The sequence below is a fragment of the Pneumocystis jirovecii genome, assembly GCF_001477535.1.
Source record: "Pneumocystis jirovecii RU7 chromosome Unknown supercont1.8, whole genome shotgun sequence".
In the NCBI taxonomy this organism is placed as follows: domain Eukaryota; kingdom Fungi; phylum Ascomycota; class Pneumocystomycetes; order Pneumocystales; family Pneumocystaceae; genus Pneumocystis; species Pneumocystis jirovecii.
In genome coordinates this window covers 95,687-109,445 of record NW_017264782.1, presented here as the reverse complement: position 1 = coordinate 109,445, position 13,759 = coordinate 95,687, and the positions used below count along the sequence as shown (strand labels likewise).

Here is a 13,759-nt window from a genome sequence, read left to right as displayed (position 1 = left end):
ATTATAAATTTAAGTATTTTCTTTGTATAAATTTAAATAGCATTTGTTTTTATGATTCTAATTCTGGTATATTTACAAGGATTAAAGATTGTTTTCTGATAGTTTTTTTTCTATTAAAGATTCTAAATGATCTGCGATACCTTCTTTTGTGCTTCGAATAGTAATCCGATACATCTAAAAATATATAAGCAACTTAAATTGGATTATTAAATACCTTAGTTTCATAATTAGGTTCGAGTCTTAATAAACATCCGAATTTCCCTTTTTGACTAGTATATAATACAGATGCACCAACTATATTTTGATCATTTGTGTCAATTTCCTTTAAAATTTCCCATCCGAACCCTTTAAGTATTTTTACATTGTACTCAAAGTCTATTTTTTTTTCTTTGTTTTTAATAGCAAAGATTTTCTGGCATTCTCGAGATTTTCCGATTTGTTTCCATCTTTGAAAGAAACTATTTGAATCAAGTTCTACTCCTTCTGAAAATTTAGAAAGAACGATTGGAAGTTTTAATGTCAAGGATTTCGGAGATGTTGATAAATAGGATATAGATATGGTTGGTAATTCTGAAAAAATATCAAGAATTTCTAGTTCTAGTATTTGTTGTATCTCCTCATATGCATTTAAAGTGCATGATGCATTTATTGTTTTCGTAATAGATAAACTTGATTTGCTGGAATTATCAATAGAAGATGTAAAAGAAGTATATGTTAATGATGATTTGTTTTTATATAAAAGTATCATTTTTCCTTGATAACCATGATATTCAGATAAAACATTGATCTGTATTTCTTCGTTTTCACAAAGTATTCCCTCGTTATTCCATAATAGTTCAATAAAGTTAGTCTTATAGTTTTTAGAAAAATTAGAATCATGAGATAACGACATATTCTCTATACACGATACAAAATCTGATAAAGTGTTAGATTGATTAAATGTTTTAAAAGCAGATGGTGCAGATGATAACGAATTGAAAGTGTTTGAAATCTCTAATCCGATTAAATCATTTTCGGATAATGTTGCAATTTTATTATTATTAACTGATTTATATAGATTTTCAACATTTGTATTATCTCTTTCTTTTGATATTGTCTTACTCTTGACAATTCCTAATTCTTTGTTCTTATTTTTTTGTTTGCTTTGCAATTTTAATATTAAAAGTGATTGTCTCTTCGAGAAAGGGGGCATTTTTTTACATAGAACTTGTAAAAGATCTTTATTTGAAACATAACATAATTCCAAATATTCACATGCCCGTTGTTGTAATTCTGAATCAATGTTGTTTATATACTGTTCAAAAACAGTTTGTATATCTAACTTAATTTCAGGAAATAAGTTAACAAATTTAATATATGTTGACATAAGTAATGCCTGAGTTTTAGATGAACATGTATTAAATTTAGAATGTAAAGAAATAAATTGCTCGATAGGACTACTGTAAGAAGAATTTGATATTAGATAGCCGAATTCTCCCAAAATATATCCACCAACTTTAATCATATTTTCATTGGAATTGCTTTTTTTCAAATACTCTAAAACAGTTTTTGCTGTATATTCTTGCATTTCTTCGTTATCTGTTATAACTTGGATAAATCTATACCATATCTCATCACCAATATATTCTCCGGAAATATTTATAAGTTGTAGTATTATATTTACATACAATTGATATTCTGTTATGTATTTTTCCGCTAGAATAGCCGTTCTAATAGCTATTTCTTCTTTTATTAGAGGATTTGCTTCTTCTAAATAATGTATTAACTTTTCCACTGTTGTTTTTGCATTACTGGAATCACATATACAATATAATAATTCAAGAGCTTTTTTTTGAATACTCAAATCTTTGTCTCCTAAAGATTGTATGATAGTATCATGGTACTTTTTAAATGGTTCAAGTTTATTTAGGTGTTTTGCTAGGCGGATCAATGCTTTTAAACCAAGATATCGAGTGTTAGTTTCTTTATATGATATGAATTTAGTTAATAAATGGATGGTTTGATTTGTTAATACATCATTAATATCGATATGGATAGAAAAATTGATTGCTTCAAACAAAACTGCATTTTGAATATTATTTTGTTGAGCACTTTTTGGTGGCTCATGAAGTATAGATGTTATAATAAATTGCAAAATTTTGCATATTAATTCTTCAGTATCTTTATCATCTAAATAAAATAAGGATTATTTCTAATATGGAGAAATATTAAACCTGGTGGTGGATAATATTGTAAAAGACGCAAGAGTTTAATTTGAAGCCAGGGAGCAGGTACTTTGTAATATATATAATCATGGGTATATTCTCCGTCAATAACGATCTAAACATGATGAATACAATGAATATAATAATAAATATTAATACTCTTTTTAGTTTATGAATAGCCTTAAGATAACACCCTTCATATAATATACTATTGCTTTGAACAAGAGATATCAAAAGGTTTGTTATAGATAAGGATACTCCTAGATCTGAATCATCTAATGCAGAAATAATGCTTTCTGTCCATTCTGGTTCAATAATATCCGGATGTTTACGATGTAAGTGTAAAAGGGTTAGCGCTGCTTTCTTTCTAACAAAATTTTTGGATATACTTAAGAAATAATTAATTTTATATATATATAGCTATATATACTTACGGCGACATAAGCAATTGTTTGACATCAGAAACTAGAACTTTTCCCATCACTTTGCTTCCAATATTTGCAATTGCATGTAACGCTAGACAATTATAATATTCATTTGAATCTAATAAGTCTCGTTTAATACTGTTAACTACAAGATGTATTAAATCATGATTTTCATGCAGTAGTAGCATCATAGCAAGGTATCCTATTTGTTTTTCTGAATATTTGTCGCTAGAAATAAGATGTATTGCTTCCATATGTCCAAAATCAAATCCCCATCCATGAATATAAATATATAACAACTTTTCACGTTACTGATTTATCTTTTTTGAAATTTTTTTTCATTTACCTTGCAAACATATTTTTTCTTCTGATAACTACTTAAGTGTTCATCTTATTTATATTAGTATATGTAATATTTTTTTCAAAAATTAAAATAAACCCTGAAATTTATGTCGAATATTTGCTAATTCTTCATTAATTCTTTGTTCCTCAAGTTTCCATCCTTTTGCATTTCTTAAATCACTGATGAAAATCATCAGTCCACGCATAGGTTTGTTCATTTTAAATAAATTGTGATTTAACTGAGGTTGTTAGATTCAATCTCGATAACAATATTAAAAACTTGCAGTTTTCAAAGTTGTATGGATTTTTGAAAAAAATGACGGTAAATAAGAGTATGTAAGTATTTTTACAAAGATGAACATATTTATATATAAAGACATGTTTTTAATTTTTGGATTAGACTTGTAACAGGTGCATCACGAGGGGTATATATTTTAGATATAAATGAATGTTTTAACTGTTATTTTAAAAGATTGGGAAAGCGATAGTAGAAGAGTTGCTTGAGTGTTATAGTGACACTTTTATTATTGCAGTTGTTCGGCTTAAAAAGTCTATATTTGATTTAGAGGAGAAATTTAAGTCTCGAATAGTAATTGTTGAAGGAGATCTTAAAGATCCAGAAACATGTATTTTAGCAGTAGATACTGCAATAGAGCGGTTTGGACGGTTGGATTCGTTGGTTTTGAATGCGGGCATTATAGAGCCAGTTGGGAATATTGTAGATACTGATCTCGATGCTTGGAAAGCATTGTTTGATGTGAATTATTTTTCTCTCTTATATATGGTAAGATTATTGTAAACTTGGTAATGTTATTGAGATAAGGGAGTTAAAAAGGGCAATTCCATATCTACGGTTGTCTTGCGGTAGAGTACTTTTTATTTCTTCTGGTGCATCTATAAAGCCATATCAAGTTGAGTATTTGATCATATAAAAACGAATATTAAATAGGTATAGAGTATGGGTGCATATAGTGGGTCAAAAAGTGCTATGAATAGTTTGTCTGCGGTTTTGGTAATATTTTTTGCAATGAAGGTTTAAGCTTTAGTTAAGAAAAAATAGGCAGCTGAAGAAAAATTAATTACTTCTATTTCTATCCAACCAGGGGTGGTAGATACTCAGATGCAAACATCTTTAAGAGAAGTTTGTATGATATTTTTATAAATATAACCTTTTTAATCTTGTTTAGATTCATCAAAGTTAGATCAAGTTACATATACAAGATTTAAAGATATTTATAAGAGAGGTTTATTGATGCCTCCTAGAAAAGTTGGAAAAACTATTGCAAGTCTCTGTCTACATGCAAAAAAGGAATTAAGTGGAAGACTTGTTAGATATGACGATGATGAATTGGCTGAATATCGAAATATTGATTAATTTCTTTTTTAAAAAAAGTTTGAGTTTTTATATTAAGATATGTAACTTATTAATACGACGTTTTTTAAGAATCTGGAACTAATACATTTTCTGGTTCTCCGGGAAGCCGTTTTACTCTAATCTGTTCCCAATCATCAAATTGTAATTCATTCATTTGAAGTTTCTAAAAAAGAATTTAAGACATTTGTTTTTATCAAAATAAAAATTTACATAATATTCATCTTTAATATTTATTTTTCGTCGATTTTTTTTTGTTCCTAAAGTATTTTCTTCTAAAATCTATCTATTATTAAAAATGGTTTTTAAGACAGATGATGTTACTTGTTTTATCTTTTGATCTCTACATTCATATCGAAATTGTTGAGATATGCTTAATACATAGGCTCCGCTTAATATTATCATTATGAAAGGTATCCCAAATAAAAATGGATATTTTTGAAGAGTTTTATTGATTTGTGTTATTTTTTGAGAAGTTTTGTTTGTATCAAGAATATATTTTTTGCGCAAGAAAGTGTTCATTTTTAATTGTTTGGAATTTAAGTTAGGAATTCTAATTATTGAAAATTGGATGGCTTGTTATATTTTAAATTTTAATTTTGCTAGTTTACGGAAAGGTATGATAATAAAATTTTTATGTTTAAAAAAGCAATATGATGATAAATGTGTCGCCCCAGACAGAGATTTTGTTGTGATGTTGAGTTAAAATTTCAAATGATTCTGAAATATTTATATAGGCATTTGTTAAATATTTTTAAAATAATTCTATTTTTATAAAAATATTAATTAATAGATAGGCATGGATGAGTGAATCTGTATGTTCTTTTTATGTAGTATGATTAAAAAAATATGATGATTGAATTTACGTACTATCAAATTCTGATAGTTAATTTGATGAAAATAATTCATTCTGATTTATGAGCAAATAATTTTAAGATTAATTAAAAAATTTTTAAGGTATGTATGATTTCATAGTTTTATTTTTTAGGAAATAATACATGTTTATGATGATCGTTATTTCTATGCTAATCATGAAAAAAGAGATGATTATATTGATATTTTTGTTTTTGAAACTGATGCATGAATATCGTTTTTATTGGTGTCAAAGTTTAAACAAATATTAATTTATTTTTAGCATAAAAATACTTTTAGCATATTAATTAGTGTATTTCTTATATATAATTCTAGAAATGCGATGAATAACTATGTTTTGTCTGCTTATTTTTATATAATAGTTTTAATTATAATTTCTGTAATATGGTATATTTGTTTTCTATCACAAATGAAGAAAAGCTCTGGATATTAATTGGTGTAAAATAGTAACCCATAAGAAGAACTGTGTAACTTAATATTAAAATAGAACCCTAAAAAGTTAACATATTTTTTAAAAGAAAAAAATACCTTAAAATAGTTGCTTTTGCCTTCACTGTATACATAAGCTAAAAGAAATACGCACAAAATTACACATATGAGATCCCATCTTGGGAAAACCAAACTTTATATGTTAGATTAATGTATTTTATTATTTTTATCTAAAACCTGAAAGTATAAGATAATAATTCTTGTTTTCCTATGTTTTTAAAAGCACTGTATGCAACAAGACATGGTATTTGTAATAAGCACACTTGAAGGGCATATGCTGAACCAATTTCCATGCTATAATAATTAAACTAAATTATCTTATGTCATTTCTTTACCTAAGAGCAATATTTCCATTCGTTGCGAATGATATGGCATTCTATATTTTATAAGAATATAAAAAATAAAACTAGGTATAAGACCATGAATTCAGTAGTATTTGGTACTAATGCAAATAATGTGAACCCTAGAAATTTTTCATCTATATGAAAATTTTGGAGAACTACATCCACCGTATTAACTAACATTTCTAAAAAAAAGCAAATAAATTATAATAAAAGAATTTAAAGTACCTGCTACGACTGAATATAATAATGTTGATGTTAAGAGTATTAATGTGCTTTTTTTCAGACTCCAACTAGGTGCGCCATGTCCTGCATTATTTTCATGTTCATTTCCTTCAGATTCATGAATATAACTTTGAGAATTTAAAAGATTTTTTCTAAATCTATCATTTTGAGATTGTTCATATTCATTAGTATTTTGATTTTGAATTATTGATTCTTGGGCTTCTAGTGTTAAACCTATAGAATTGATAGTAGCATTTGTTTCACTATGAATAATATCTTCTGGTTTAAAAGAGTCTTGTATATATGAAATTATAGAATTTTGTTGAAGATTATTTGAAATAATATTTTGATGACATATATCATTATTATGACATGATGTAAATGCAGTATTATATCTTTTGTTAGATTGATATTCTAAAAAGCTTTTTGGTATTATTTTTTTAAAAATTTGAGATTGTCGAATAGGTGTTTTTATCAATCGAGAAGTAATTCCTTCTCTGGGCGCGACTAAAACTGATGCTGTAATAGGAGTTTGCCATATCATTGCTGCATGTGTTCTTAAGGTAAACCATAGCCCAATTAAATATGAAAGAATTAATGTTAATGCACAAATATATGTAAATGGTTTTACTGAACTTTGATAAAACGGATCATTGGGTGTATACGATTGATCGAATTTGCATCTTTGACAATTATGTATATAGTTGTTTTTCAAACATGGTAAACATTTTAATTCATACTATTTTTATTAAATTAGAATATGAAAAAGGAATAAAAGTTATACCGTTCCATAAATTTGATAAAATAATGTAGGAGCAAATGCTCCAATTACAGCAAATAATAACATTGTAGATGTTACTCCTGCTGATTTTGCATTAAACCTTTGTGTTTTTCTTCTTATTGCTCCTGCGCACATTGATAAACCAGGCATTAAAAGAACGCCTGCAAGTACGCTACCAACTACACTTCCTTCTACTAATCTAGCTTTTCCTTGGTTCAATGCAATACAATAAAGATAAACTTCTACTACAGAGCCAAAAAATGCATTAATAGCTGCACCCATGCCAATAGATGATTGTGCTGAAATTGATGCAACAGCCATACCAACAAGATATGATAAAGATACAATCGATAAAAGAGAAAGAACAAATATTGTTGCTGAAGATGTAATGAAATAATTATGTCCAAAAATATTTCCTAAGATATATTCATCTGAAATAGTAAATAAAACTATAAACATTAAATTAATAAAAAATATGTTTACGCCGTCAACGGTATATTGATAATATTTTAAACCAAAGGCGCGATATGTACATACTAAAATTGTAGGATTGGATGATCCCCCTCGTCGGAAATCTGAATGAAAAACTATGGATAAGGGATGTCGCCTCATATGATCAAATAATAGATAAGTTACTTTTGCCATTGGCATGGTGAAAACTATTAACCAGCAGAATGCAGATATAAGTAAAAGAAGTGGTGCTAGTAGATGTTAAATTTGAAAAAAATTGCTAAAAATATACCTATTATTGAGTAAAAAAGTAAAAAAAATACTATTCGTCCAAAGGACCATTGACCTCTTCCAAATAATCTTCTGCGTCCTTTCTTTTTGGCATTATTATTCGATTCATTAAAACTACTGAATAAACTTTCTGTATCTGATATACTATCAATATTTTCTCTCTGTCTACCAACAATTCCTTGAATAGGTAAATTACTATGTTCAGCAATTTCTAAATCAGCATATTCGCTTATACTATGACCTTCTCCTTCATCTTCTTCTGCATATGCCTCTTCGGGTTTTAATTCTACATATTGCCCAAAAGGATAAAAGACATAGCAAGACAACCCTCGAAGAACTCTACTGTAATCTTTATCAGGCTGGCCAACTATGAATATATAACAAATGAATGACGCTATTAAAGCAATTAAGGCTAACCACCATCCAAAGCATAATGTCCAAAGAATATTACCTATAATATCTTTGGAAAAAATTGGCCCACCTGGTGTAGAATGAATATCTCCTTCCGCAGTTTTTTGTACAGAGCGAGTTTTTTTATATAAAGCTGGTTTCCAAAGTCTTATGCCAAAAGGATGAGTTTTATTAATTGCATCTTAAATAAGTTAAAAAAGAATTTAAATATGAAAAAATAATACGAACCTTGCCTTTCTTTTAGAGTAAAACTTCCTTCGCTGTCAATACTATGAGAAATACTTGTATTTTCATCATTATCACACATTAACTTTTCAAAACTTTCATATTCATCACCAATAGCATCCTCATCAATTTCATTTATAACTGTTTTACTTTTTCCGTAATCTCCTTTAAAGCTCTTCTTTTTTTTTAATATTTTATTTCGAAATTCAGAATCAAACTCTGAAAATCCTGTTTCTTCGTCTATTTCAATTTCGTTTTCACCATCTTCTGCTGAAAAATATCCTCTTTGTGGATGTGATATGACTTTAACAATATGTCTTTTATACCGAGGATTACTTAAATTAGCTTGTTTAGATGATGTAGTTGAAGCAGCAGAAACAGTACGCTGATTATATCTGTTTCCGTATGGAAACGTTGAGGAAGATACAAAATTACTAGTGTTTCTATTTTGTTGATGGCTTATGTTTGATGATGAGTATCTAATTGTAGACGTAGAATCAAAGGAAGATGTTTGATGATAATGATGAGGGTTTCCTGTGCATGTATTTGAAATATCTAAAGGAGAATCATCTGTATTACATTCGTTTTCTGATATTTGAGAATTTGCTGTACGAAAACTTCCTTTGGACGCGTACGATGATAATCCTATGTCTTTTTTTTCCATATAAAAAAGATAGTATTGTCTAAGATTTAGTTTTTTGAATCCCAAGAAAAAGAGGAATTGTGATCAATTTCTATTAAAAATGTTTATTTTATTATTGATATTATTATAAATTGCACTATTTCAATAAATAACATTTAATTTTAATTTTTAGTAATAATTTTTATTAATCGTTGTTTTAATAGTTATAAATTTTTATAGAAAGCTATTTTGTTTTTATAAATTTTCAAGATTGATGAACTTTCTAGTATAGAAATTGTTTATAATAACATATCTTGATTTATTTTTTACATTTTTTGAATAAATTATTAAATTAATATTGTAAGTTACACATACCTTGCATTTTTTGCTTATATAAGAAACACGAGAATTGTTAGATGAATGTAAAATATTATAATCTTATAGATTATCAAATGTTTTTAGAAAAAAAATAAGTTTAACGTAAAATGTGTATTTTTGTTAAAAAATATATTATTTTTTAAAATATTTTTAATATCTTAATTACCTTATTTTTAATTTTTTTGAGAATTTACAATAAAAAATTTTTTTTGTTAAATTGTATCTGTAATAAAAATATTTTATTGATTTTAATGTAATTTAAAATATATAATTGCAGTTATGTATCTAAAATTGCAAGAATGTTAAATGCTTTTTTGTGTTTTATCGCTTAATTAGGAAATTTTGGGTTACGAAAAAAGATAAGCATACTGATAATAATTATTAAAAATATAAAGATCGCTATCTATAACAAAGATTCTTTTGAATAAATGATTTAAAAGGCTATATTAAAAAATGCTTATAAAATGCCTTAAAAATATTTCTAATATTTTAGTAATTTATAAGGAAGAATAATAGATATTTTGAATAAAAAATTATGTTTACTTTGAATAAATTTATTTTAAAATTATTAAAGCCTGGTAAAGATTATATTTTTAAGAAAAAGATTAACTATAATATAGTAAACAAAGTTTTAGTAGATGACCATGAAACTCCTCTTTTAATGTTTTTGAATGAAATGAATTTAGAAACATGTATAAAACAGAAGAAATATAAAGCATTCACAACAAATAAAGTAAAATGTTTTTATTGTATATATGTTCTAATAAATTGTAGGAAAATATTTTTATACTTACTTTAAAAACTTTAATAGATATAAATATTCCTTTAAAGAGATCTAATTCGTTCTCTAAAATGTCTTTATAGAAATGTATAATCTAGTATGCACTAGATTAAAGAATCAAAAGTTATAATATAGTCTCATTTTATAAAAAAATATGATTATATATTATTGTGTTGTTTTTTGAAAAATAATTTATTGTTTTTATATGTTTGGTATATTTCAATTATTTAGTTCTAATGATTTTTAACACCTTAGTTTTATCTTATTTTGGCATTTTAGGGCAGGTTTCTTCATTTTTAAATGTTTCTTCTTTGTTTTTAAATGCTTCTTCTTTGTTTTTAAATGTTCCTTCTAGTTTTAGATTTTCTTTAAGTATATTTGAGTTATCTTTCGTATTTTTTATATCCTGCTTTATATTTCCATTCCATGATCCACAGTTCATGCAAATGTATTTAATTGATTCCCATTTTTCTCCATATGGGGCTAATCCATTATGAATTCCACAATTTTTACATATTAAAGCATATCTATTTTCAGGTGATGTTTCATCTGGACCAATGATAAAATTTAAAATTCGAGAAATAAAAGAATTATCTTGGGATGGTTTGAAATATTTATCAATAGGAAATGATGCATTGGATGTCATTGGAAAGGATTCGTTGAAAGAATTATTTGTATTATTATTACTATTAATGTGTCTTAATCGAAGAGTAGAAGTTTGATTTTGTTGGTTTGAATTTTGAAAAGTAGATCGTAATGGAGAATCAAAATTTGAAGATAAATAGTTATGCTTTGGTGTTTTTTTTTCTGAATCACTAAAATCAAGTAAAGATATATTAGATTTTTCTGGTGTATTTTTTTGAGAATTTGAATATCGATCAATTAATGATTGTGTTGAATAAAAATTTGTTTTAGTTTTAAGTTCTTCTACTTTTTCACGCTGTTTTGTTCTCAAATGCTCTAAGTTCGATTCTACAATATGCTTATTAATATAATTTTAAATTTATATTTTTTTACCTTCTGAAGAAATCATTTTTGTATAATAAATAGTGAAAATTATTCGTCCAAAATAAATGCTAAAATAAGATAAATAATATTTGAAGAGAATTTTGTAATCACCCAAAAATAGAGATAATAAGAATAGAAAACTTTAAAAGCCATTTTTCAATATCTTGTGTTTTCCGCATATAAAATAAAATCCATATTAAGAAATAAATGAGATATAAAATTGTACAATATAAAGTAAAAAGTCTTTTGACACGTATAGAACGAAGTTTAAATGTGGATAAACGAGATTCATGATGATTTATTTCCATTGCTAGTTGTGAAAGAATTCGTTCATATGAGTTTGCTGAGTCCTGCTAAAAGTTAATTTTTTTTCTTTTAAAAACATTAATACTTTTTTAAACCAATTCCATATATATTTCATCTTTTGTGTATTATATATTGTAAGTTTTAAACAAATGATTCAAGATAAAAATTATAAAGAAAAATTTCAAATAAATTTGAAGTTGTGAAAAGTTGCTATTATAAAACGAATACTTTATAAACGATAGATTTATATGAAATTTAATATTTAATAAAGCTATAAATTTGTTATTATGATTTTTATTTTTAAATCTTTTAAGGATTTATCTTTTGTTAGATTTTTGTATAATTTTTAATTGTTAGATAAAATTTTATGTAATCTTTTATACAGTTTATTATTTTATTTGTACTAAATTTTATAAAAAATAAGATATTATTATTATTATTTTAAATTAAATTTTATTTTATTTGTTGTTTTGAAAATAGATAATTTATAAAAAAAATAAAATAATAATGATTTTTTTTTAAATTTAAATTTTAAAATTGAAGAGTAGAAAAAAATAAATATATGAATTAATATGTAGATTAAAGTAAAAAAGTTATTTTTAAAAATGAGCATAATATCATAGCATTGTTTATAAATAACGGCTATACTATATAAATGAAATTACAATGAACATTAAACTCCTATTTTAATGTTGAAATTTAATATAGTTAGTATATAATTGAAAAATGCATATGTTTCAGAAAAAAGGGGAAAATATGTTTAGCAACAGTTTCCTTTAGAAATACTGTTTTTTTTATCTAATCGAATATTGGTTATTCCTAAAACATTATTTCCTTGTTCGACATCTATTAATCGTTTTTTAATTTCTCTAAACAAATGAGATTATAAACTAGAAAAAAGCGATATACCGAGAAAGAACAAAAAATGCTTTATCTACATTAACATTTGATTTTGCACTTGCTTCTAAAAATAACATTCCATATTCTTCAGCAAGATTCTGTCCTTGTTCATGTGAAATAACTCTTCGTTCTTCCCAATCACATTTGTTTCCAATAAGAATCTTATTTACGTCTTCAGCAGCATATTGTTGGATATTTGCAACCCATGATCTAACATCTATAAAAATTAGTAAAATAAATATAAAAAACTAAAAATGAACTATTAAAAGATTTTTCATCAGTCACATCATAAACGAGCAAAATCCCCATAGCACCACGGTAATAGGCTGAAACTAGTGTTAATATTTATTAATTAAAAGACACAGAAGAAACCTGTTGTGATTGTTCGGAAACGTTCCTGTCCTAGTATTATTAGTTTTTATAAAATATAAACACTTTTTTAAAACAAAGTATACTTACCAGCAGTATCCCATATTTGCAACTTGATTCGTTTTCCATCAAGTTCAATGGTTCGAATTTTAAAATCAATACCGATAGTTGTAATAAAGCTTGGAGTAAAAGAGTCTTCACTAAATCTAAGGAGAAGGCATGATTTTCCAACACCTAAATTAGAAAGAAAATGTTAGTATTTTATTCTAAAGAAAAGAATAATATATAATTATATTTTAAAAAATTTTATTAAGTATTTTCATAAAAGGAAAAATTGTGTTTGAAAAAACATACCACTATCACCAATAAGAAGTAACTATAAAACACACTAAATTAGTTTTTTTGTTTTATAAAAAAATGTATTTTTATTAATTTAGTTATTTTAATAATATATATTATTGCACACTTATTTATGTAAATAAATGTGCTGTTTTTTGTAGATCTTTTCAAAAAACGCACCTTGATTAAATAATCATAATTCCTTGTTTGTAAATTATTCATAATATACAGTCTTTTCTGTTCTTTATATCTCTCTTTTTAGCAAATCTTTAAAATATTTGTTGTAGCTCCGATTTTCAGTTAAAAAAGTCAAAAAAATGATTAAAAAAAGATAAAACATCAAATTTTGCATAAATTTGGAGCAAATGCCTATATTCGATTTTATATTTATTAAAGGAATTTTACAATATGATTTATAATATGTAGTTGATTATCTATTTTGAGTATTTGTATTCTTAAGATTATAAGAATCTTTAACTTTATATATTTGTAAAAGTAGATATAGGTGAATGGAGAATTTAAATCTTACATAGCAAAAAGTTTTAGTTATGATAAGAGTTTTGTAATTACTGTTTAAAGAATTTGATATTTTTTGTATTATTATTAAAAAAAATATAACTATATGTG

At 25.4% G+C, this 13,759-nt stretch overlaps 7 protein-coding genes across 7 annotated transcripts; 2 read left to right on the top strand and 5 right to left on the bottom strand.

Moving 5' to 3' along the window:
• Positions 1–81: 81 nt before the first annotated feature.
• On the bottom strand, positions 82–3,189 carry T551_01905 (uncharacterized protein; the record flags this gene model as incomplete). The annotated part of the gene is made up of 7 exons (XM_018374168.1): positions 82–174; positions 215–2,169; positions 2,214–2,319; positions 2,364–2,592; positions 2,639–2,928; positions 2,976–3,019; positions 3,069–3,189. 7 exons carry the CDS (start codon positions 3,187–3,189, stop codon positions 82–84), a joined length of 2,838 nt encoding a protein of 945 aa, XP_018229522.1.
• A 98-nt stretch (positions 3,190–3,287) lies between these two features.
• T551_01904 (uncharacterized protein) lies at positions 3,288–4,346 on the top strand (the record flags this gene model as incomplete). Its single annotated transcript, XM_018374167.1, has 7 exons — positions 3,288–3,307; positions 3,348–3,396; positions 3,444–3,755; positions 3,799–3,882; positions 3,927–3,983; positions 4,032–4,116; positions 4,159–4,346. 7 exons carry the CDS (start codon positions 3,288–3,290, stop codon positions 4,344–4,346), a joined length of 795 nt encoding a protein of 264 aa, XP_018229521.1.
• Positions 4,347–4,410: 64 nt separating this feature from the next.
• Positions 4,411–4,865, bottom strand: T551_01903 (uncharacterized protein; the record flags this gene model as incomplete). Its single annotated transcript, XM_018374166.1, has 3 exons — positions 4,411–4,509; positions 4,557–4,625; positions 4,668–4,865. The coding sequence occupies 3 exons, from the start codon at positions 4,863–4,865 to the stop codon at positions 4,411–4,413; spliced, it is 366 nt and encodes a 121-aa protein (XP_018229520.1).
• A 719-nt stretch (positions 4,866–5,584) lies between these two features.
• T551_01902 (calcium/proton exchanger) lies at positions 5,585–9,093 on the bottom strand (the record flags this gene model as incomplete). The annotated part of the gene is made up of 9 exons (XM_018374165.1): positions 5,585–5,707; positions 5,745–5,838; positions 5,883–5,999; positions 6,041–6,081; positions 6,125–6,231; positions 6,275–7,010; positions 7,056–7,753; positions 7,795–8,385; positions 8,433–9,093. The coding sequence occupies 9 exons, from the start codon at positions 9,091–9,093 to the stop codon at positions 5,585–5,587; spliced, it is 3,168 nt and encodes a 1,055-aa protein (XP_018229519.1).
• Positions 9,094–9,964: 871 nt separating this feature from the next.
• On the top strand, positions 9,965–10,293 carry T551_01901 (uncharacterized protein; the record flags this gene model as incomplete). The annotated part of the gene is made up of 3 exons (XM_018374164.1): positions 9,965–10,007; positions 10,050–10,162; positions 10,204–10,293. The coding sequence occupies 3 exons, from the start codon at positions 9,965–9,967 to the stop codon at positions 10,291–10,293; spliced, it is 246 nt and encodes an 81-aa protein (XP_018229518.1).
• Positions 10,294–10,472: 179 nt separating this feature from the next.
• On the bottom strand, positions 10,473–11,628 carry T551_01900 (uncharacterized protein; the record flags this gene model as incomplete). The annotated part of the gene is made up of 4 exons (XM_018374163.1): positions 10,473–11,182; positions 11,228–11,286; positions 11,330–11,571; positions 11,620–11,628. The coding sequence occupies 4 exons, from the start codon at positions 11,626–11,628 to the stop codon at positions 10,473–10,475; spliced, it is 1,020 nt and encodes a 339-aa protein (XP_018229517.1).
• A 656-nt stretch (positions 11,629–12,284) lies between these two features.
• On the bottom strand, positions 12,285–13,354 carry T551_01899 (GTP-binding protein ypt2; the record flags this gene model as incomplete). Its single annotated transcript, XM_018374162.1, has 7 exons — positions 12,285–12,393; positions 12,434–12,641; positions 12,685–12,750; positions 12,797–12,826; positions 12,884–13,027; positions 13,148–13,169; positions 13,313–13,354. The coding sequence occupies 7 exons, from the start codon at positions 13,352–13,354 to the stop codon at positions 12,285–12,287; spliced, it is 621 nt and encodes a 206-aa protein (XP_018229516.1).
• Positions 13,355–13,759: the final 405 nt, after the last annotated feature.